Source organism: Cheilinus undulatus, linkage group 6 (assembly GCF_018320785.1).
Source record: "Cheilinus undulatus linkage group 6, ASM1832078v1, whole genome shotgun sequence".
Classification (NCBI taxonomy): domain Eukaryota; kingdom Metazoa; phylum Chordata; class Actinopteri; order Labriformes; family Labridae; genus Cheilinus; species Cheilinus undulatus.
The window spans coordinates 7,836,798-7,861,854 of record NC_054870.1 but is presented as its reverse complement, the minus strand read 5'-3'; the positions used below and the strand labels follow the sequence as shown (position 1 = coordinate 7,861,854).

General features: G+C 42.7%; 1 protein-coding gene across 2 annotated transcripts in view; it reads right to left on the bottom strand.

The window, feature by feature from the left end:
- Positions 1-25,057, bottom strand: part of zswim8 (zinc finger, SWIM-type containing 8) — a 39,264-nt gene that overhangs the window by 3,105 nt on the left and 11,102 nt on the right. The window contains exons 2-23 of one of the 2 annotated variants that reach the window (XM_041789368.1): positions 22,159-22,312; positions 21,680-21,774; positions 19,295-19,467; positions 18,790-18,897; positions 18,628-18,709; positions 18,392-18,512; positions 18,090-18,291; positions 16,011-16,186; positions 13,423-14,716; positions 11,735-11,866; positions 11,406-11,585; positions 10,879-11,062; positions 9,851-9,949; positions 9,641-9,765; positions 8,962-9,283; positions 6,186-6,338; positions 4,449-4,671; positions 3,399-3,688; positions 3,092-3,315; positions 2,414-2,911; positions 1,874-2,051; positions 38-211 (exon numbers count right to left, since the gene is read on the bottom strand). In XM_041789368.1, coding sequence (XP_041645302.1) covers positions 38-211; positions 1,874-2,051; positions 2,414-2,911; positions 3,092-3,315; positions 3,399-3,688; positions 4,449-4,671; positions 6,186-6,338; positions 8,962-9,283; positions 9,641-9,765; positions 9,851-9,949; positions 10,879-11,062; positions 11,406-11,585; positions 11,735-11,866; positions 13,423-14,716; positions 16,011-16,186; positions 18,090-18,291; positions 18,392-18,512; positions 18,628-18,709; positions 18,790-18,897; positions 19,295-19,467; positions 21,680-21,774; positions 22,159-22,312 — 5,187 coding nt within the window. Of the gene's footprint in view, positions 1-37; positions 212-1,873; positions 2,052-2,413; positions 2,912-3,091; positions 3,316-3,398; positions 3,689-4,448; positions 4,672-6,185; positions 6,339-8,961; positions 9,284-9,640; positions 9,766-9,850; positions 9,959-10,878; positions 11,063-11,405; positions 11,586-11,734; positions 11,867-13,422; positions 14,717-16,010; positions 16,187-18,089; positions 18,292-18,391; positions 18,513-18,627; positions 18,710-18,789; positions 18,898-19,294; positions 19,468-21,679; positions 21,775-22,158; positions 22,313-25,057 lie in introns of both variants that reach the window. The other variant, XM_041789367.1, reaches the window with a different exon arrangement.

Sequence of the window (25,057 nt, the reverse complement as noted above, 5' to 3'; positions counted from 1 at the left end):
TACTTCAGGTTAAAACTTCAGTACCCTAGGTACTCACCAACTCTGTATGCAGAGTGCAGGTAGTGTAAGCCCTGCTGGCTGATTGGCTGGCTGTGCTGCTCGTCCTCTGAGGGGAATGCTGTGCTGACCAACGAGGCAGGCTGAGAGGAGAGTGAGGGCAGAGAGGCCCCCTGTAGGGCCTGGAGGGCTGGGCCAGAGTGTACGCTTCCCACTGAGGAACACAACATCATCATTATAGTTATATCATGTCTATATCATTAAAAATATCCCATGTCAACACATTATATAGTGTGTTCAGAAAGTATCTGGACGCTTTGCCTTTTTTCAGTTTTGTAATTTTGCCGGCTGATGCCACAGTCATTCAAAGTCATCGTTTCTCTCATTAATTTAAACTCTGTACCCCATTATGACAATGTAAAAATAGATTTTTTCTCAAATCTAACAGACAGAAAAAATTAAATATCACATTGACATTACATATTTAGACCCTTGACTCTAATTATTTGAAGCACCTTTGGCAGCAATTACAAATTCGAGTCCCTTGAAATATGACGTAACATGCTTTGCACACCTAGATTGGGTGATTTTCTATCATTCATCTTTGCAGATGCTCTCAAGCTCATTGAGAATTGATGGGACATGTCAGTGGGCAGCTATAATCAGGTCTCTCCAGAGATGGTTGATACAATTCAAGTCAGGGCTCCGGCTGGGCCACTCCAGGACATTCACAGAGTTGTCCCTTAGCCTCTCCTGTGTGGTCTTGGCTGTGAGCTTATGGTCATTGTCATGTTGGAAGGTGAACCTTGGACCCAGTCTGAGGTCCTGAGCGCTGTGGAACAGGTTTTCATAAAGGATATCACTGTACTTTTCTCCATTCAGCTTTCCCAGTCCCTGCTGGGGAAAAACACCCCCACAGCATGATGCTGCCTCCACCGTGCTTTACTGTTGGGTTGTGGTGCCTGGTTTCTTCCAGACAACATGTTTATAATTTAGGCCAGACAGTTCTATCTTGGTTTCATCAGAGAATCTTGTTTCTCACAGCCTGAGAATCACCTAAGTTCTTTATTATAAATTCTAAGCAGACTTGTAAGTATTATCCACTGAGGGGAGGCTTCCATCTATCCACTGTCTGTGCAGTGCTGCAGTGATGATTGTCCTTCTGGATCTTTGTCACATCTCCACACAGGGTCTCTGGAGCTCAGTCAGATTGATCACTGGATTCTTGGTCCCCTCTCTTACTAAGGCCCTCTTCTCCTGATTGCTCAGTTTGGCTGGGACTAGCTCTGTAAAGAGTCCTGGTTGTGCAAAACTTCTTCCATTATAGGATTATGGAGGCCACTGTGCTCTTGGGAACATTCAAGCAGCAGACCTCATGGCATGGTTTTTGCTCTGATTTGCACTGTCAGCTGGGAGAACTTCTATTGAGAGGTGTGCTTTTTCAAATCCTGTTCAAGCAATTCAATTTACCACAGGTTGACCCCAGTCAAGGTGTAGAAACATCTCAGCAATGATCAAGAGAAATGACAGGAACCTGAGCTAAATTTCACGTGTTGTTTCAAAGGGCCTGAATACTTTTGTCAATGAGATGTTTCAGTTTTTTCTTTAAAATATATTTGCAAAAAATTATATAATTCTGTTTCAGTTTGTCATTATGAAGTACTTAGTGTAGATTAATGAGAGAAAAAATAATTGAATGATTGTGGCTGCAACATAAAATTGAAAACAACGAAAGAATGGTCTGAATGCACTGTTTATGAAGCACTATAACAGTATCAGTACCCTGAACTGCCACAGTAACAGTATATATCACACAGTTTTATATGTAATATCACTTATTAACTCTCCACAATAACAAGTATTGTTTGATGCTGACCTGCCACCGTGGTGCTGAGTGGCAGCCCGGTCTCTGTGTGATACGGATGGACGGCGATCTGCGTCATGGACGGAACAGGGACGCCGGGGAACGTCACTGCCGTTGCTGCAAGAGGGGGCTGAGGACCAGCTGCCACGGAGAATGGATACTGGGCCCCGATGAAGGCCGGGTGCATTCCCTGATCATAGATAGGATAGATAATTTTAATAATGTAAGAATATATTTTACTTCAGTAAACCACATCCAAACTGTACTGACAAAATATTCATGTTTCAATAAATGGAAACCTGCTCTATCATCCTCATCAGATCTGATCTAACAAAATCACCCTTTTTCTTTTTTCCCATTACATTAATAGCAAACACCCTGGATTTCATTAAAAACTTTCATTAAAAGTTTAATGTTTTTATCTTCAAAAACTGACCATGTTTGAATTAGTTTGGTAGGAAATGGTTATTACAAGTTTTCTAAACATGAGCTTGACTTTGTAAACAGAGAAATTCAAAAATCCCCCATAATTCCTGTTGACTGAGCTCTGACCTGAGGGTAGGCAGCGCCCGACACAGGAAAGACTGCAGGGCGGGGTACATGTTGCAGAGGGTGTCCCAGGTACTGAGGGGTGCAGACGGTAGGGAGGTGGGTCTGGATGGTGGTGTATGGGTGAAGTCCCTGGCTGTGGGGATGGGCCATTGCCTGACCAGGGAGCGGGTGGGACTGATAAATGGTGGAGCCCACCGAGATGACAGGCACGACAGCTGCTGCCGTGACTGACGCTGTGACAGTGGCAAGGCCCCCTGACTCCATGTTGGCCCCCCCATCGAGGACCCCACAGCTGGTTTCCACCGGCCTTCTACCCGGGCCACCATTTGCCCCGCAGCGCCCAGAGGTCTCCCTCTGCTGGCCGGAGCCTCCACCCATTGATTGCTCGTACAGCCAATACCACTGATGGGCCACCTCAAATAGGACCTCAGGGTAGACCCCGCCCCCTTTAGCTGCCTCTTCCACTGCCATACATGCCTTCTCCAGCATCACGTTATCCTGAAGGAGGGCAGATCACAGAAAGGGGTTGGGGTAGGACAGGGTGAGCATGAAATTAAATTGATAAATCATTTTCTTCTTCACTGGTCCTTTTTCAGCAGCTTTCAGAGAGACAACAACATTTTAAAGATGTAACAACAGAGAACCTCCAAATTTCCATCACACCCTTTCCCCCTGTACCTGCTCCTTGCATTGCACCAGCGCCCTCTGGATCTCGTTGGGGTTCAGGGCGTGGGCATGGGGGAGGCAGCTGAGGGCGAGCTCAGCGGCCGCTCGCACCATGTTGGGGTCTCTGGCACGGGATGCCCGATCTGCTAGGGACGCCACCTCAGGTGGAGTCAGGTGACCATCCCAACACTCCACTAGGATGTTAAGAGCAGCGCTACCAATCTCCATAGCCTGACCTGATGAGGCGGAGACAGGAAGTGAGTCAGAGGACAGAAGCAAACAAAGAGCAGGCCTCTTTCCCTCACTGCCCCCTTCTCACCTGTGATCCAGGACACGTGGGAGGAGTATGTCCTGCTTAGCCAATTAGGGGAGACGAAGTTGTGCAGTCCAAGAGCGTACAGTCCAATCTCAAAGGCGCACAGGTGCAGGTTCCTGTGCGGCCCCTGGTGGCCCCCACTGGCTGATGGCTGAGTGAAGATGGACGTTGAAGAGTTCCCCCCTGCTTTGATTAGAACCGTCTTTGCCAGCTCAAAGTAAAAATGAGCCGCTGCCTCAGAGGGCTGGTTAGGCACATGGGGCGCATGGCACTCAGGGCGACGCCCCTTATACCTGAAAACACAGACAGGTGTGGCATGACAGTAAGATATTATCTCCAGAGAAAAAAATTGAAGTGTTAATTATTTAGTTTAAACCATGCTACTTTGAGGTGTTACCATCTGTCACTCAAAGAGGCCACGCCCCTAATTCTACATCACTTTAAGCCTTTATACTGACATAAAAATGTAGCCTTTGCACTTCTAATGAAGACAGAAATGACCAACAGAGACTAAAGCTGTTTTTTATTTCTACTACGCCAGGAAATACTGATCTTTGCTGTAAACTTGGACATTTAAACATGGAGCTTTATGGGGATTTACTCTCTACAGGACGAAGCCTCAGGTGGACACAAGAGGAACTGCAACTTTTGCATTTTAAAGGGAAATTTCAGTATTTTTATTCTGTATTTGTGTTTAGTTTGTTGTTTTTGTCTCTGTTAAAGCCCACAAACTCAAACAGCTAAATCGATATGCTGAGGTGGAAGAGAACATAGCCGGTTGCAAAATAGTGCCAAACACAGAGGCTTACTGAGTGAAAAACACAATGCTTCGACAATGTCCTACCATTGAGCCAACATTGTTTTTGGCGTTTTTTTACCTTAACTTGCTAAACTGCGTGGCTCTTACTGAAATCTCTGGAGGCTAATGCCACTAATACTGCCTAGTACCTCATACAACTCCTCAAAAACACCAGAATATCCCTTTAATTCTGAGCCTCAGAAGTTATAAGGCGGTCTTGGCTAAGATCTGATGATGTTGTATTATACTTTTACCTGCTGGTGTCTGTGCTCTTGGCTCTGGCTCCGCCCCCTGCCCTGCGAGAGCCACTGGAGGAGGAGGACCCCAGTGAGTCAGACGACGAGCTGCTGATGCTGTCACTATCCTGGCCCCTCCCCCATGATGTTGCTGCCCAGCCCCCTCTTAGAGGGCGACGACTGAGGGTGGGCGAGCTGTCTGAGGTCGTCTCTGGAGCGCTGCTGTCAATGCTCGCCATACCTGAAAACAGGAAAAGTCACTTGATCAACATCAAATGTTCTCATTACAGTCTGGCAGACCGTACATCTCTGACTCTGCCTAACAGATTATTCATCTGAGATACCATCTTTGTTAAAACGAGTAGCAATATTTTTCCAGTGTAACGCATTTCCAGTTTTACATGTTTTTTATTTAATTCAGCTTTAGTCATAAACTGAGTCTTGCAGTTCATCAAATAACCATATTGCTACCATCAGAAACAAAGAAACTTTTTATAAATAAACAGAGAGATATAGGACAAAGGTCTAACTCAGGTTTAAGTTATGTAAAGACCTATTTTAGAAGTAGATGTGCAAAGGATGACTCTCTTTAAGCTATAGCTAACAAAGCTTTGCTAGCTAAGTAATTAACATTGCTAGATAAGCCAATGTAGCTCGGTTAGCTTATCAACATGAGTTTTAGCAAATAAAGCTGCAGCTACATAGCTACATCTCTATGTAGCTTATGCAGCTTACAGAGCTAACAGAACTAACAACTATATAAGCTAAGCTGGCTGCATCAAAATGGAGGATTAGCTTATTTCCTGTAAGCAGACTGTTTGCTCGGCTTTATTAAATGTTTTGTAATCAGGTTTTGCAGGTCAGCTTTTTTAACTTTTGGGTTCCTATCCCTTACTGTAACCTAAACGGAGGTGAGTGACCACCAGAGATGTAAGGTCCACATCCAGACCTCCTCAATGTTCTCATTGCTGTCAGGGGCTTTTGTTTATCTGTCTCAGGTGGAAGGGTTTCTATGCGCTGGCATCAGCCTGCATAACCATGATGAGTACATAGTGACTTAAAATATATCTGAAATAAAAATCTAACAATGTTTCTATCTCATTTAGCAGATGCTTTGTCCAAACGGACGTACATCTGAGAGTAAGTACAACCCAAGCAAGGATACACACAAGAGGAAACAACATCAACAACATAAACACACTCTGTATATCAATGTATGAGCCTCACACGAGTTTTCATTCTGCCTGACAGGCTGTAAGTACAATGGACCCTCTTTGTCAAATTGTTGTAGAAACTGGCACAGTTTGGGTACAGTAATCATCTTATCTTGGCACCCTAATGTCATTTATGAAAAGTGCACATAGGGCCCATCACAGCATATGAATGACTGGGCATTAAGAAAAGTGGCAGCCAGAATAATGAGTCATTTAAATATCATGCCCCTATATATTCTGGTTCAGCTGGCCTCCCCACCAGAGTTGATGGCATTGCAGTGGAGATATCCCTCAGGCATTGCCATTGACACCACAACAAGCAAAGCAGAAAGAAATAAAGTTGTGTTGTTTAACTATGTGAAAAGTGGGGTTTGAAGGGAGTCAGACACATCAAGTCTGGAAGGAAACCTTTGCTGAGGTCACCAGCATTGGTGTGGACAACTGAACTCTGAATATTTCATTTAAGCATGATAGCGTTAGAAAAGCTACAAGTACAGTAACTTTATTATATATAATCTCTAAATCAGTGTGTTCATCTCACCTGTGTGCTTCTTCTTCTGGCGTACAGGTGAGCCCCAGCAGCGCTGACTGTATCCACAGCGAGCTCCCAGAGCAAGTCGACTGGGAACTGTGGTTTCCAGTTTGAACGGAGCTGACTCGGTCTGCTGCTCGGTGGGTGGAGCTCCATCTGATACTGTTGAGAGGACAGAAACAGGAGGTCTCAGTAAGTCTCAAAATACAACAGTGAAAGAGAAAATCACTGACAGAACACTTACATGTAAGGTTTGTCTTTTTAATACAAGTATATATCCCTGTTAGTTGTTAATTACCTTTAGCTTTACAGACTGTTCTTCTCCTGTCCAGCTGTTCAGTTGCTCAAAGAGGTTTTTTTAGTCAATTAAGTTTTTTAATGTGTGTGAGGCATAAATAAGAGTATCAGTGATAGAGAACACAAAGTCCTGTTAACAAATTTCCCCTCTGTTTATTTTTGATGTAAAGATCATTGTGTTCTCAGTAATACTGAGACAAACTCTGGGTTTTTATGTTGAACAGCCTCTTCACGTGACCTGAATCAGATCAGACTAAGATGTTAAGATTATGATCCTAGCCAAAGAGACCTCACTGATCAAATCTTAGTCCCTGCAAGATGATCTCATCCCTTCTTTAGTGAGTCACTGTTGTTTTCTATTATTATTTTTAGTTTCTTGGTTTGTTTGTTTTTTTTTAAACCTTAATAAAGGTTATCTTTTACAATTTCATTTGTTTTTACTCGATTATAATGTTCTACAGAAAAGTATCAGGACCCTAAAAGGGCATCGTGTGTGGCAATGCAGGGCTCAGTAGTATCAGGACATGATTTACTAAATGTGGCCGAGGCTTGTGCTCATGGTGGATTAATATTTGGTCTTTGGAAATAGACTACAGGCCAATAGTTTGGAAGTAAGGCCTATACAGCCCAAACACTGAGAACTAACTTCAAGTTTCTGTCCACAATGCCTTTCTTAACTACCTGTATGAATTCTATGGTTTTAGGGACGTATTTATTGCATGATCAGACTTTGCCTTCATTGTTATGCACCATTTCGCCCAATTAACCTTTAGGTATACACTAATGTTACCATACCACTGCTGAATAAATGCTAATAAAGGAAAGGGCTCAGTTTTAGAGTTAGGATTTGAAAAAACAAATCACAGTTTACATTATTCACTTTAGCTCTTTGGCTTTTAAAGACTGAATACAAAAATCCCAATAAATTTCAACCGTGTCCATATCTCTGCCAAACGACCACAGAAATGGCTAGAAAGGAACAGCTGAATAATGAAAAAAAGAGTACAGATTTGTACATTGAAGAAAGCAGGATACACTGAAAGAGAAAACAACACCCCTAAAGGTGTCCAACAAAGGATTACACTTTGTCCTGAAGAGACTAGTGGAAACGAGGAAGAAAGAGTGTTTCTACAAAAGCAGAGGATAAACATATCATAGTCACCAGTAAGAGAGATCAGTGAAAAACATCACCACAAACAAGGGAGGAAATCAACCAGACAAGGTCAAAACCCATATCCCCAACAACTGTGCAAAGACATATGAGTGGGCAAAAGCACACAGAAACTGGACCTGTGTCAGATCCGACCCCATCAGTCCCATCTGGACTTAGACTTGTGGGTGAAAGTTTGTTTTGCAGAAGGATAATGACCCTAAGCATTCTTCCATGCTCTGTCAGGGTTATCTAGACAGAAAAGAAGAGGAAGGTGTTCCTCTAAAGATGATTTTTACCCCCTTAGTCTCTAGATCTCTCTCTAATTGAGCTTGTGTGGGACGAATTGGATGAATCAGTCAGAAAAGTGCATCCAAGAAATCAGCAGTCTCTCACTAAAACACTTTAGACAGCTTGGAATGCAATTCCTGGCACTTACATTAAAAAAATTGTTGAACGAATGCCTCATATATGCCATACTGTTGTTAAAGCTAGAGGAGGTTACTTTGAAGAAAGCAAAGTCTAAGGAATAAAAACCCAAACACCTGATAATAGGGTTAGTAGTAAATATGTATTCTGATGAGTGACTCTTTCTATAATCATTTTTATTTTGTTGCAAAGAATACTAATGTAATCATGATCTTTTATTACAAATTTAATCTTGCTTCCAAATTTTTGGCATGTCTTGTTGTATGACAAAAAAAGATGTACAGACACCCGCACTTCCAAAGTGTCCTAATTTAACAATTTCGTTCAGGTCTGATTAAAGCCGTCCTAGATGATCACTTGAATTACTCCAGTTAGCTGTGTGGCTGTTCCACTCCAGCTAAAACTCTGCCATACAAATTTAAAAAGGAATACATAATTCCTGATTTTAAATTTCCTGTTAATCTGGTGTCCTGTCAATGATTTTTTGTATGATTATCTTGTTGACTAATGCTACAACACCACCATTTCATAACTGCCCCACACACAGGTGTTAATGTGTCACGGTTGAAAAGCAGCCATCGACAGCTTCACAGCAGAGTGTGCTCACTCTCTATAGTTGGATTGTACATTCAGATTGACCAAAGCACAGATTTTTCCTCAAACTACCATGGTAAAATGTCTTTAAACCACTGGTTGCGGGCTAAAAGCCGAGTAAAATCAACAGTCAAAGAAAATCAGTAGAAGAGTGGAGAGTGACAAAGAGGATGAAAACTGAGGAGTGTTTCTGGTTACAATAGTGGGCAAATCTTTAAAAGCTCCTGACCCTCTCTATTTGAATCAATGTCAACCCCTGGCATGTCTCACCTGTCTCTCTGCTCCCAGATGTGTATGTTTTTGTGCATCTCTTACCCGTCTCACCCGTCTCAGGTGTCTCTCCGGTCTCTCTAGTCTGTACGGGGTTCAGGTCCTGATGGGAGACGTCCTCCCCTGTCAGAGTCACAGCTGAAGAGGAGGAGGAGGCGGCGGCTACAGTGGCTGCAGAAGAGGAGGTGGACGAAGGGGCATGTTTAGAGACCCCCCCTGTGGCCCCACCCACACCACCGTGGCTGCTAGCGGCAGTGTGTTTGGACGGGCTACGCTGGCTTCCTGCTGCAGGTTTACTTGAATAAAACGAGCTCAGGGTCTGAGGTTTGTGAGTCTGACTCTCCCGGTCCAACAGCTTGTCCAGGATCTGAAGGAAGGGGACAAGATAACAGAAAACATTTGAATAAGAATGAATAAAGTATCACAATAATAACTGATTATCTTTCTCTCATACAGTTAAAACTGTTATCTCACACTGTTTATAAAATCCATTTATCCTGATGATCCTCACACACAAAGGAAACGAAAAAGGAGCACCCTCCCAACAACAAACTTCTTAAGGTGCATGAGAAAAAGACTTAAACTGAGACGCTGACACTCAAATATGTCCTTTCACAGTTTTATTAAGACGAGACACAACGGTCAAGTTTCGACTTGTGGTCCTCTTCAACGCTGAAGAAGAAAACTTTGACCACTTAGTAGGTGATAACGTGACCAACGCTACCTTCTTCAGCTTGCTCTGGTCGTCCTTATAGGTGATCATCAGGGCCAGAGCCAGGTCACCCTTGACCCTCCGAGTGCCTTCACACAGCAAAGGATGCTCTGCCTCACTCACTGTGGTCTTCATACCTACACAGAGCACACAAAGACAGGTGATGATGAGGAGGAAAACACATATACTACATGATAGGATATATGCTCAGAGAATTCTTACCAAGAGCGGCTACAGCAGCTTCGAAGCCCAGCTCTTCATCACCCGGCATTTCATTGTTGCGGTTGCGGCTCGGTGGGCGGGAGCCCGTTGGGGACACAACTGCACAAACAATATGGAGAAAATTCAAAGAGATGTTAATTTTCATAGTTTCAAATGTTTCCACTTAGGAGAGAAAAGAGTGTGACAAAAATTGAACGAACATTGTTCATTTTAATCCATACTTTATCTTTTAATTTAAGTATAAATCCTTCAGAAGGATTTACTCTTTTTTAGCGAGCTTGTTCACATTGGCAAAATAATTAGGATAAAAGCTAGAATAAAAATGCTTCATGTAAAAACATCATTCAGAAGATTATGAATCAATTCAGCCCATTCAGATAGAAACTCCACTCCTTTTAGAGTGGCAGATGATGCAGATTATTCAGAGCAGTATGCATGTAACTTTAACTGAGCATGTCTAAATGTCTCAATAAGTATGGCTTGCAATAGACAATGTAGGTTCCTTTTGAAATAAATACTATATGGACATCCAAAGTTCCAGATGGGAAAGAGGATGAGAATTAAACCTCTGCTGCACAGTGAGGGGACGAGCGGAGGAGACGTGCAGCAACAGCGGTATTTTACAACACAGGTGGAGATGGTGACTCCAGCATTTAAAACACAAATGGCACAATAGGAAAGGAATAAACCAACAGTGGGACAACACTTCAGATCAAACTGGATCTCACTCAAGAGAAAAACTTGATTAACAAACCCCTGTAACCAAAACATGTACGTGACACCTAGTTATTCTGTGGTGAAAATAAAGATGCTCAAAAGCCTTATCAAAATAGACTCAAATTGAAATACTTAAAAGGTCCCCTTCCTAATTTGTCTCTGTAAACTGAAAGTAAAAAAAAACATGAATCTGCATTTAATCTGAACTGTAGTATTTCTTCACTGTCTCTCACCACAAAACCTAGTTGTAATGTTACTTGTTGAACACCTGAACGTACCTGTCCAGGTATGAGCAGAGCCTTGGTGCTTACCTGGGGTGCATAGCACGTCAAAGATGAAGCTTGCTAACATGAGTGGCAGCACTGGTCTGTAATCACAGAAGTTTCCGTCTCGGAGCTGCTCTGCTCGCTCCCTGATGGCAGACATCTCCACCAAACCCAGAGGGATCTTCTTCAGCAGAGACACCACCTCCGACTCCTGATAGGCCAGTTTCACCTTCACAAAAGTACAGAGAGAGGAAGAGTTATCACCTGCTCAACATACTCACAGAGTCAGTGTGCACCTGGCTTTATCATGGATTCATGTATTAATTTGAACTTAAATGTTGTGTTTATGCATTTATTAATGTGTGAGACTTTAAAGCCTTTGTGGATGCTTTGCATGCTTTTTAAGAATAAGTGATGTTCAAAACCTTGGTGAAAGCTAGTTTCATTAATATATGGATGTATATCTGCATGAATATATGTTTCCGTAAAGTGCTGCCTTGGTGGGTGATAGTTTTTATATGGATGTATTTAGTATTTGTACTTAATTTTATTATTTTATCAATTCTACAGACCTCTAAAGCCTTGGTGGAAGCAGGTGGTCTCTGCAGCTCCAAGGAGAACATCCCAGTACTGAAGGCCAGGTTGTGGAGCTCCAGTCTCTCACTGAGGACAGTGAGCAGGAAGGCGGCTTTAGACAGCGTGTTGGTGGCAACCTGAGTCTGACGGCTGGTAGACACTTTACTTTTCTTCCCCTGAACGCAAGCACACACAGACAGAAACTCAAATGTTAGGAAGCTGAATAATTACATTGATAAAATATAACAACAGGTGACTGTGATGCTTAGACAACAGCTGAAAGATAAAATGAAATATTTTAATAGAAGAACAATTGTGTCAATACCTTTGTCTGTGGCTGCTCCACCTTCAGGTCAGGAGGGTTTGCTAAAAGATCCCTGGCTAGATCCACCGCCAGTCGACATGCCTCATTACTGTAACCATGGGCATGGAGCGCCTCGGCACACGCAAACAGCACCTACACGCAAACACACATTAAATATTCATTACTTTTAATAAAGGTCTTTAAATCAATGTTAGCTTAAAAACATTTCAAAGTAAAGGGATGTTTGGTGCAAAATAAAGCAATTCAAATATCTTGATAATTAATAGTATAAGACTTTTTGGGTCAGTAGTCTGTGCTTCTAGTGACTTCTGCCTGTGATGAGAGCTAGCATAAAGGTGGGGGGCTCTGGGGCGCTGGAGATCACTGTGCAGCCGTCGTGAGGTTTTGTGGGACTAATTAACCAAACACTGGCAAAGGGGGATTCCCAAGTGACAACGCTGGTGAAACACTGGCTCTGACACGTGGGGGTCAATATTAAATGCTCGGCTGGGTTTAGGGATATCTCTATATCTGAAGTGTCTTGTTTTATTTCAAACCTGCAGTGCCAAAAAGCTAAGCTTCTGTGTAGAAAGTCCTCCCCAAACAGGGTCTGCACTGAGTGTTATCTACTCTATGTTGATGCTAATCATTAATAAGAAGAATAAGCTGTTTTGGGATTGGCAGAGGCGATATGGCAAATTTTTCATGGGCACAAACCACATACTCAGCTTTGCTGCTCATCCCTCACATGCATGTTCCATGCAAATGTGGCACCATTTCAAAGGTAAATAAAAAGGCTTTCCAGCAGTATAAGATTTATTACCAAGAAGCATTGTTAGAACAAAGAATGAATCTACAAAACACAAATTTCCTTACTTTTTGTGCTAGGTTTATATAAAAACCTTGATAATGAGCTTGACAGTCAGTCTTTATTCACTATCAAAACCAACAGTTGATCAATCAAACTTATGCAAGGGTTAGGGTTAGGGTGCTGGTCAGGGAAGAGCAACATCTTTTTTGTCAAGACAAACTTTTCATGTGGTTTTTTGCTCTTTGCTTAACAAAGAAATGTTGTCAAGTTCTGATAAAAACTGCTGCCATTGGTACATCCACGCTAATTGTTTCACTGGTGGCAGCCCTTGTTTGCTGGCTTGCAGTGCAACTAAACTCCGTCCATAACTGCTACCACTTCTTGCTCCTCAAACAACACTGATTCGTCTGTCTATTCTCAGACTGGACACAACTGTTTCAGATTAAAGTATTGCAAAATGGATCTGCCTGATGAAAAACATGGAATCTGGCCAATCTATCAGCTTTGCAAGGTTAAGAGGATTAATCTCAGACATTAAAATTCTGAGTTATTATCTCAATACAATTCAGGCTGTTGCAGCGTCATGTACAATGTGGAGAACAATCAGGTCCTTTGGATCATATCTCAGCCACTACAGAGCTTCTCTCCCATCTGGCTTCAGAAGCTCCTGTTTTCATCATCTGGAGCAAAAACTCTGCTACATCTCAGTTAGTGATTTCGGTTTATGTTTGTTTACAGCAAGTATTTCCTGTTTAATGCGGAGTTATAAAAATCTATAAAGCACATGTTAATGGATGAGTTGTTTGTGCATTTGAGGAAGAGCTACACTATCCTAGAATACACCAACTTGGCAGTTTCTTGTTATTTTAGGTATATGTATAAGGCTTTGATGCATTACCTCCATTCGTCCCTCCTGCTCCAGCGGTTTGATCCCTGCAAAGATGTCTGGCTCCTCCTCCTGGTGGTTTTCAGCCAGCTGTCTTTCTGCTCCGTCTTCTGAGGCAGCGCTCAGGTAGTATGCCTGATAGTCATCTTCACCCACAGCTCCTCCTCCCGCTGCACCTCCCGGAGGTCCTCCTGCAGCTTCTGCTCCAGGTGCAGCTGCTGTCCCACCTCCTGCAGACCCTCCTGCCTCCCTGCGGCCTTGCGAGGGCTTGGCAGGTGTTTCAGTTCTTGCTGTGGTAGAGGCTGAGGTGGAGGGTTGGTTACTGCTGGCAGGGTCTACTTCTTCTTCTCTATTCTGGACCGCCTCCACCTGAAGGTCAACCTGTAACTCGGCCTCCTTCTCTGCAGAGTCCATAACCACCAGCACAGTCTCTTTAGGGGGTAGGTGAGGGGGAGGAGGCTCTGCTGGGGGAGGTGCAGAGGACATGTGGCTCACACGCTTTGATTCGAACATCTTGCCCCCTCCGCTGTACTTGCGTGAGTCTCGGAGCAGTGGGCTAGGGGAGGGCAGCATCTCAGGGGGAGGGGGCAGGAACTCAAATGTGTTGCTGGCCTCAGCGCCCAGAGCTAGACTGCAGCCATCATCCAGGCTGAGCTCGGCTAAATCGGGCTCTAACGAACTGTCCTCACTACTTGTCCGCCGTTTAGCACTGCCATGTTTCCCCCCACTCAACCCCCCACCTCCTGCACCCCCAGTTGACCCCCCCTTCCCTCCCCCCTGAGTCAGCTTCAGCTTCCCTCCAGAGGAGGATCCAGGTCCTTTGTACATGCACTTCCCTCCACCATCCTCCAGGGACAGACTTACTGCCCCCCCAAGCCGGACCAGCATGCCACCACCTCCGCTCACCGACAGACCCTTCCTCTTAGTCAAGATGGTCTCTTTGGGTCGTACAGCCACCTCCTGCTGGGAGGAGTGACTGCCCCCTCTGCCTTTATGATCAGCCCCTCCATCTCCTCTTGCTCCTACCCCTCCCTCTGATGTCTCCCCGCCCCCTCCTGAAATAGATCTGTTTCCTCTCTGTAGCTGCACTGCTCTGGACCAGCAGAAGGTGGCGCTCTTCTTGTCAGCGCTGCAGTAGGTGATGCCCTCCAGTGGGTAGGCAGCCTCCCAGTTAAAGTAGCAGGACTCAACGGCAGGTTTGAACCCCTGGAAGAGTTTATCCAGGGACTTCCTGTGCTGGCCCCGCTTCACGATCTCTATGACCTTCAGGTGCCACTGCTTCAGCTGCCCCGCCAGCTCCAGACGCCTAAGAGAGAAAGGTACATGGGCGATGTTTAACCCTCTTAGACCCTGCATGTACGTACATATGAGGACATTACATCTAAGCTTTCCTAAAACATAGTCTCAGTGATATCAGAGTTTTTGACATTACTGTCTGGAGTATCAAAGTTTAAGTAATCTGCTCTAAATGGGAGTATTAGCAGTGACATTTTCATGGCAGTTTTAGGGAATTTGTTTGGATATTCTGAGGAACTTGCCGAAAATGTTCACCTTTTTGAACAGAAATTTTGGAATTATGTTTGCAGACTTTCTTGGGGAAATCGGAGGGAAATTTTACATCTTTTTGGCATTTTCATGACAATTTGGGAAATTTGTTTGGATGAGCAGGGAATTTGGAAATTTTCAGTGATTTGGGGGGAAATTTAAGGAAATTTATTTTAATTCTCCTTGAAACTCTTGGTATTTTGTGGAACTTTGGGGAAAATATTTGTCATTTTTTGAGAATTTGATTGGGAATTTTTAAAAAACTTTCAATGGTAATTTCAGGGAATTTATTTGGCTGTTTGAAAGGAATCTTCCATTATTTTCGTGAAATTATGGGGAATGTATTTGTAAATTGCTGAGAATTTCAAAGAAGTGTTTGGGGAAATACTATTGAACTATTGTGGAATTTGCTTTAAAAATTTCAATAATTTGCATGGAATTTTTGGGTAAATTTCTATTGGAATGTTTAGGGTTTATAATAAAGTTTCAATAATCTAAACTGAGTTTTTATGTGAATTTCTATTGGAATTGAAAAGTTTCACTAAGACATTTGGGCAATATTTGAAGAAATTTTACTTTTAATGGAACAAAAACATGAAGAAACCATTCTTAAACTTAAATATGTTAAATAATTTTCAAAGAAATTTAAGGGAATCGTGTTGATTTTGGAAAGGAATATTTCCAGGTAATTCAGAACTTTCAGTAGTTATTTTTTCATGCTTGGCCTTAGTAAGTCCTTGTGGTACACCAATCAAAATAAGAAAAATAACTCCATAACTCCATACCTCTGTCAATGATTGACACCATTTCTTGCTGTGCTAGATTTTCTGCAGAAACGGGACCTTCAGGAGACTTGTGGACATCTTTTTTGAACTACTTCTGAACTACTTCCTGATAAAAGACAAGGCTGAGCTTTTAGACTTACCAGGTCCTTCTGATCCCAATTCAGTGGCAGAAACTAAAATTACATTCCAAACAAAAGCTCTGGTCTCAGGATGTTAATATAATGTCAGGTAGGGGTAAAGAGATCACGAGATATTATCCAGAGCTCTGACCTGCAGGGGCTCATGGTGGGGTCCAGCACAGCCAGCCTCCAAAGCACCACCATCTCATCACACATGCTCGCACACGCATGAGCTGCCACCTCGGATTGGCCATTACTGCGCCCGGTGTGTCCACTAGCACTGCTGTGAGACGCCGATGTCCGAACACTGTACCACCAGCTGATTATCTGAAATGAAAGAAATGCACACAGGGACAGATGTGTTAAAAGAAAGGTGTTTATGGTGTTTGTTAGTGAGATTTATTGGAAATCCAGAACAACAATCTCACTGGTACATACAGCACAGTATTCAGACCCACTTCACTTTTGTAAGTTTTGTAATATTGCAGCCTGATGCTGAAGTGGACCAAAAGAAATAATTGCATTCTCGTTAATCTACACTTAGTACCCCATAGTGACAAAGTGAAAACAGAATTTTATAAAATGTTGCAAATTTATTAAAAAGAAAAAACTGAAATACCACATTGACTTACAGACAGGATTCAGACCATTTGCAAAGACACTTGAAATTCAGCTCGGGTTCCTGCCACTTCTCCCAATCTTTGCTGAGATGTTTCTACACTTTGATTGGAGTCCACATGGGGTAAATCAAATTGATTGGACACAGTTTGGAAAGCTCACACATCCCTATAGAAGGCCTCACAGATGACATTGCCCACCAGAGCCAAACCCAAACCATGAGGTCAAAGGAACTGCCTGCAGAGCTCAGACACAGGACTGCTGCAAGATATGTTCTACTGAAGGTTCTGAAGAGCACAGTGGCCTCTGTAGTTCTAAAGAGCTAGCCGACCAGCCAAACTGAGCAATCAGGGGAGAAGAGTCTTAGTTAGAGAGGTGACCAAGAACCTGATGGTCACTCTGTCTGAGCTCCAGAGATCCAGTGTGGAGATGGGACAAACTTTCAGAAGGACAAAAATCACTGCAGCCCTCCACTGATCTGGGTTTTATAGAAGAGTGGCTAGACAGAAAACTCACAGTAAAAAGGCCTGAAAGCCTGCTCTGAATTTGCAAAAAAAAAAAAAATGTGAAAGCCAAGTGGTCTTTCATGTATTTTGCTCTGAAGTGGATTAAAACAAATAAGTTCACTATTTCATTTCTGTAGATCATATTACAACAGGCAGTGCCAATTGACTTTTGCTTTTTGAGACCATAATGCAGTGCCATCACATGCTGGTGCTGTGTTGCTGCTGCTGGAAACAGACACATTCTCAAAGCACAACAAAACTAACCTAATAGCCAGATAGATTTGTTTCACACATCCATCTGGTAAACCTCTCATAGACAGCGTTTGGGAAAGGGCAGAGAATTTGAAAAAAAAAAACTCGGAAGATGATTGGATGAAGATTCTGTTTGTCACATCGCGACACAGCCGCTACCGATGTGTGTCCCTACCGAGGAGTAAACTCCATATAGAACTGCATAACATGAACCATGGCATCTATAGACATGTCAGTACACGACTTTTGTCGTTTTTGAAAAAGAAAACAACTCAATGCTGTTCTTTGTTCTTCTTTTAACGAAGAAATTTTATCATGTTCTGATAAAACTGGTGCTTTAGCAGCATCCACGCTAATGTCTTCCACCATAATTGCATCAGCCTCTTGTTGCTGCTTGCATTAGTCACAACTCCGTCGCACGAAAGTACTGCCCCTCATCGCTGATTGGTCATGTCACTTTCGAACCGGGCCCAAACTGTTCAGACGGGGGCTTTGCAAGGTTACAACAAAACTGCCTTGCCAGAGATTTTCTTTTCTGATGGTAATTAAAGAGGTGACCTGGCTATTTTTAAATATAGTTTTATCTACTAAACAATTTACCATCATTTTCCTAAATGCAAGATTGTGACAGCATGACATAAAGATGTTACATAGTGGTGATGATAGGACTTTATATGCTGGAATAAGGTTCTCTCTGTTTTAAAAGATGCCACCCATTTTCCAGATGAACAAACAGGTTTTAAAAGTGCACCTTATACAGAGAGGTGTACTGTATATGGATTCAGCATGATGCATTGACTTTCAGTTTATCTGGAAAATGACAGAAATATGTATAAATGTTCATATGGGCGTACCTGTTCATAGGTGAGGCACTGCTCGGTGAGGATCTCAAGCAGCGGGGCAGCGTTGCTGTCTCGTCTCTTGAACATCTCTCTCACGATGGACAGAAGATTCCAGATTCCTTCAGGCTCTCGTCCTCTCAGTGGTCGCAGAAGACACGCCCACTCAGCTGCAGCCGGTGGCTCCGTGGACGACAGGTACATGGAGTTCACATCACTGTGGAGAGACCACACAGACATGCACATTATACCTCACAATGCATACCTTGAATCTGTACCTGAGAGTTAAAAATGTGACATTGTGTAGAAGTGTCTACCTGAAGACGACAGGCGAGGGCCCACAGAACTTGTGCAGAGTCTTTTTGATGTTGTCGCTGAGTGTCGATTCGTCCAGGTACCAGGTGCTCTGATCAGACGCTGAGGGGCCAGCTGTAGGGTCTACCAACATACAAACAAGCAGACACACAATCTTAATCAGACAAAGCTGATCTCTCTAAACAGTAACACTCTCTTTCCCTGTTATAATCCCAGTGTTATTATCGGTGTGTTGTACCTGGTGCGCCACACACGGTGTTGATGGCTGTAGACTGAGAGGACAAGAGCTCGTCCAGCAGACGCTGAGCTGTGGGCAGAATCTACACAAACACAACACAATCACTAACGCACATTAGGGATTATTATAGGATGGTAATTAAGGACAATCTGGACATATTACCTGCTGAGGGAGCTCACTGATCAGGTACTGGGCAAACTTTTGCAGCTGATCCCTCTGCAGCCGAGACAGAGACTCAGAGACCGGGGCCCTGAGACACACCGCTGACGCCTGCACACAGAGACGTACCAGTATAAACAAACAAACATGGAGAGTAAACACAAACAAGGAGTAAAAGAGAAGCCTGTTTTAAAATCAGTGAATGATTTCAGTTGAGCACAGGCAAACAGAAACTCATTGTGTTAGTTTGTCTTAAACTTTTGCACCTTTATGTGTGAGGTTGATTTAGCCTGTCATTTTTACCTCTGTGGCATCCTTCGAAATAAAAGACATATTTCACAAATCATACAGGCTGCATGTCAAGTTCAGTTAGCCTGGGTCATTGATCAGGCTCATTGATCTGAGACTGATCAACGAGACAACACTCTGACTTCCTGCCCAGACAGCTGACGATGATGACGCTAATATGATGACCGCCATCAAAGTTTGTGTGTAAACCCCCACTCACATTATGGATCCTGAAGAGGCACAGCGCCACCACATGGGCACACCACTTAGCCCCCGCCCCACAGGTACAGCTACAGGAAGTGATGCGACATCGATCAAACATGACCGCCACATTGTACGCTCCTTTGGACTGACCGGCCTGACTCGACACCACTGTTGCACTAAGGTGGAAACCTGACAGAGAAAAGAAACCATTATTAAATACACATCAAAATAAAAAGTATATACTTTTTACTGTCTTCATTTACATTTTTATCAAGCCCCTGTAAAATGATTAAAAAAAAATCTGTGTTTTAGGTGTTGTATGACAGGCCACTTTGTTATGAACGACCAGGGAAAATTTCGGTCAGGAAACATCTCTAAGTTCATAAAATCCAGCTTTAAAATCATTGAAATAAGGCTGGAAAATCTGCTCTGGGATGGCGTGGGCGTGTCAGTTGAATGAGCTGAAAAAAAACACACCCACTCACAAGAACAACAATCCTCTCAAATAAAAAAAAGGCTACAACCTGAATGTAGGAATCATCTGTCTGCTCTGCTCCTGTGTTACATCTCTCTTTTACAAGCCACCAGGAAAACAATCACATCTAGGTCATGACAGGCAGTTTAGAGATACAAAGTCTCTGTTTCATTTTTCCATCCTGTATTTAACTGCTGAAGTATTCCCTTCATCTCATTTTCAGAGTAATATGCAGGTATGTCTCTCTCCCGTTTATAAGATGTCTTAGTTGAAGTTGCTGATGAAAACACTCCATTTCTCTTCAAAATAAAAGCCTGAGTACCTTTGGCGGCTTTTACTATGACAGACTTTGAAGGAATAAAACATGTCCGACACAGACTTTAGCATTACGGCGCTAAAAGACGGGAGTGATTGGATTGTTGCTGCTTGTAGGGAGACAGCCACAGTCCACAGGTAAGGTGTCTGTTCCTGCTGCATCTGGTTCAAGTGAGAAATAGACAAGCACTCCAGAGATTAGCCTGTCCCAGAACCTTACAATGAACTTTGATCAGAACTCAGCTCCCTGGGTCTGTGCAGGGGCAGAAACAGCAGTTGGGGATTAATTTTACTGTTCTCTGGCACAAATCTCTGTTATGATACTTTTAATAAACACTAGGCCACTGTGGCTGATAGGTTTTAGAAATTTACCTCACAGTGAACAAATTCACAGCAGTTAGGTGGCTGTTGATTTAGAATGAAGTCAGTGACATTGGCTAACAACAGACTGTATTGAGAAGAACTGCTCTGTGTTTTTACATCATTGTAGTTCTAAGGGGGGCGGGGCGATTCCCCATAGGGACCGCTGACGTGGTGGGTTCTGTTACTTGCCCTGCTCAAATTAAAGCAAGCTAGGAAAGAGATGAAAAATGTTCTAATTAGGGCTGGGCAATTCACACAACCAAATAGAACCACGATGATTCCCCCAATGTTGTCCAGTGGATCAAAGAGGTTAATTCATGCGCTTCTTTACAGAATAACCTAAATAACCTATACCCTGCATGCATGGTGGACTGGGTGGCAGGTGAAGGCATTGGCCTAGGCTTCCTAATCTTCGTCAGCATAGACTACCTCTCAGTATGAGGAATGTCCTGTCTTCTAGAGCACTGGTTCCCAACCTGGGGTCCGGGACCCCCCATGGGGGCACCAAAGATCTTAGGGGGGTAGCAAGGCTCTGTCTGCTCTGAGGCTGCCAAAATTAGATTTGCAAATATTTGTTAAAACCATGATAAAGCAGTCATTAAGTAGTTTATATAAAGGTCTTTATTATAGGCCTTTTTTAGGGTTTTATCAGTGAAAAAATTAAATTCTATGTTGATTTTTGGTGGCAGTGTGTAACTTTTCCTTCACTCTTGGGTCCTGGAGGGGCTCTGCTTTTCTTAGGTACATATAAGGGGGGGGGCTCCAAAAATGGTTGGAAAACACTTTTCTAGAGGATCTGCTGCTCCTTTACATCAAAAAGAGCCAGATGAAGTGGTTCAGGTAGCTTAACAGGATCTTGCTTGTTGCCTCCCTTTTGAGGTTTCCACCGCAGGGTAGACCAAGAGCTCACTGGTGGGACTGTATTTCCCATTTATTAGGAACACCCCTAAATCCCCCAGGAGCTGAAAAACATTGCCAAGGAGATGGAAGCCTCAACTTGCTTTGCTTGCTGCCACCGTGACCAAATCCCCAATTAGCAGAGGAAAATGGATGGACAGATGGAACATTGTTTGACTTGTCTTTATGCAACTTTCAGTTAAATATGGGGTTTCAATGTGTTTTATTCCTTTTTACTTTACCTTCTACACAACATCTGAACTTTTTAGGAAACAGAATCACAGATTATACATCATAAAGTTCAATAGTTACAAACAGTATGTGATGTTTGTGTGTTAGAGGAGGACTGACCAATTTGCAGAGGGTCCTTAACCGCTCTGATCCTGTACAGCTGCTCCCCACGCTGAAACTCATCCGGACTGCCATTGGCAAGGCAGGAATACAACCTGCAGAGAGAGAGAAAGATGGAGACAGTGAAAGAGAAAAAGACAGAGAGAGAAGCAAACATTAACTAGCTGACTGTAAAGACTACCTAAGAAACCAACTCTACCTGACAGGGCAGTGTCTACCTGACAGACTCTGCTTGACAAAATAGACTCTACCTTGAAAGACAGATTCCCCCTGAAGAGACAAACTGATGGGATAAAATCTACCTGACAGAACAGACTGTACCTGAATTGTCAGACTCTCTCTGAATTGCACCAGATAAAAACATCAGGGCAGAAAGCTCAAAGGTAAAATAAAACTCTGCCATCATAACTCAAATTTTTTCTCACTTGATTATGTTTCCTCACCCTTCCCCCTGATGTTTGGGGTTTAATTTGTCTCACCTGATGTCCTCCTCATTCTCAGGGAAGCTCCAGTAGGCGATACGGAGCTGCAGCTGTTCAGGGACAGGTGGGTATACCTTCTCCACCACCTCAAACGGGATGTGAAACGCCACCTGCTTTGCAGACAGCTCAACCAGTGGGATCACCTGACCATCTGAAGAAGAGGAAGAGGAGAGGGAGAAATAAGGAGGCGCAATGATCAGCCAGGTGACAAAATTAAAGCTTGTTTTTGTAGGACATGACTATAGATTTTAAAGGGAGTCTCTCATTCTATTTATCAATTAAACATATTTATAATAAACTACACATTCAGTTTCTGTATACTCACAGCCTTTAGCACTCTCTGCTTGCTGTGTACAACATGTGTAATTCATGCATGTATATGCACACAGTTATACACTGACACAGTCTGACAGAGGAGAGATACAGACACAGAGAGGGGGATTCTGGGTAGTAACAAGGTCTATGCTCCCTGCCTGTGATAGGCTGCTGCAGGCAAGGGACAGAAAACTGTCAACCAATCAGCTGTTAGCTCAGAGGGAGGCCACTACAACAGCTGTTCCTTTGTATGAGGAAGATCTGAGGGAGGGGGCAGTCCGTCTCAGCAGGGAGCACACACACTAAACACACACAAACTCTGGATGTTGAAAGTTCCTTTCACTGCTCTCTAACATGTGTTTTATGTAAACGGGGAGAGTTGTTTTTGTTTTTTTATTTTCTTTCCAGTGGAAATATAAACTAGTTACAAAAACTACATTTATCCTTGTTTGATTTCATGTTAAAGCCAAAAGTCAGAGAATAACTACGTCTAAAATATTTATAACAGCTTCAGAAATCTCGTGTCGTACTCTGTTTCTTTAAAGTAATATTATATTTTCTTTTTATCTAACTTCTCCTGGTATGTGTTAAATATAGGGCTGTCAGTGTAGGTGCATTCATCGTGATTAACGATCAACAGTTCCTTTATTTCATTTGTGACAATTCACAACGTCTCCATGCAGCCCACACTGATAAAAAATATGAAAACTACTCCTCTTAATGTGTCAATTCAGTTCAAAAATCTCTTGGGCAGCTCAGTGGACAAGTCCTATGACATTTGCACCTTGTGTTATCAAATGTTTGCCCTACTGTTCCCTGACCCCCTTTCTAATCAATAACAAGTTCTTATTTCCATGGTTAAGTTCATGTCATCTTTGATCTACCAAGTTAAACACTTCTGAGGAAGATTACAGTCAACACATGTCGAGGTGAAAACATCTCCTACAATTAGTTTCTCTAAAAAAAAAAAAATGGAAAAAAAAAAAAATATTTGAAATAAGAAGACAAAATGAACTTAGTGGATTTACTTAATTGTTTTTAGAATAAAAGCAGGTCTGTATCCAAACATGAAGTCAGGTACTCTTAGTTTAAGGCAGTACAAAAGTTAAAATTGAAACAAAAACTGTTTTGAATGCAAAATAGCGGAATTTCAAAATACAACAAATGGGAAGATCAATCATGATCAACAACAAAAATTCCAAGATTACTCGCGATGAAATATGAAATATAAATAGAATGGTCAGCCTGTGAGCCCCTAAAGTAAAGGCGCCAGAGACCAGGGACCCCCGCCATACTTGAAGGTAGTAGAAGCATAGTTGAACACAGTCGAGCATAATCAAGAACAGTCATGTGCAGATTTACATTTTGAGGTTTTAAAACATTTCAACATAGTGTCTCGTGACCCCCCTGGGGGTCCTGATCTCCATGTTGGGAACCACTGGTTTACAGTAAGAACCACTAAGAGTAATATGCTTATTTACCACACAATAATCTATTTGAAATGTTCAGCCTAAAGTGTCATGTTGTTTATTCTATTTTATTTAAGGAGCATTTTATTAGTTATGACCTTTTTCACAAATGTGGAACTGATTTGAAATTGAATTTAAGCAAATTTTTTACAGAAACAAAATGATAGAGATAGTGTTTCCCCTGGGTTTGTCTGTTAGGTGTGGTGGCCTGGTACCATGTGGTGGAGGAGGATGGGGGGCAATAAAACTAAAACAAAACAAAGACTGTTTTATTTAGGGTTGTATGTTTGAGTGTTTGGTTTTTTTTTTGTTTGTTTGTTTGTTTTTAATAGTACGCATGATTCTTAAGATTAGAAATGCTGGCCTCCCACAACATATTACGGATGCTTTAATAACAAAAGTAGATGTAAGAAACAAAAGTAAGGGTGACTAAATTGTGTTCCTTAATGTGTTACTTTGATCATCATTAAGACAGAGGACTCTGATGACAGGAAATAGGGGTTAACAACAAGGACAGGCTAATAACTTTCCCCCAGGTAAAATTCAGACAACTTCTAAAAGAAGTACGACCATCTTTCCTTGTCCGTAAGAAAAGCTATTTGAGACATCACCTCCCTGTGTAAAAGCTGGCCATCAATGATTGATTCTCCCTCCACTACATCAATAATAATCCATCCAGACCATCAACTGGGGATCTTAGGCAGAATCAGAAGAGGCGGAGAAGAGGGAGCTGAGCTGGAAGGCAAAGCTTTCAATTTACTGGTTGATCATACACCATATTAGCAAAAGTAATCGCTCACCTGCCTTGACTCACATATGAACATAAGTGACATCCCATTCTTCATCCATAGGGTTTAATATGATGTCAGTCCACCCTTTGTAGCTACAACAGCTTCAACTCTTCTGGGAAGGCTTTCCACAAGGTCTAGGAGTGTGTTGATGGGAATTTTTGACCATTCTTCCAGAAGCGCATTTGTGAGGTCACACACTGATGTTGGACGAGAGGGCCTGGCTCTCAGTCTCCGCTCTAATTCATCCCAAAGGTGTTCTATCAGGTTGAGGTCAGGACTCTGTGCAGGCCAGTCAAGTTCATCCACACCAAACTCTCTCAT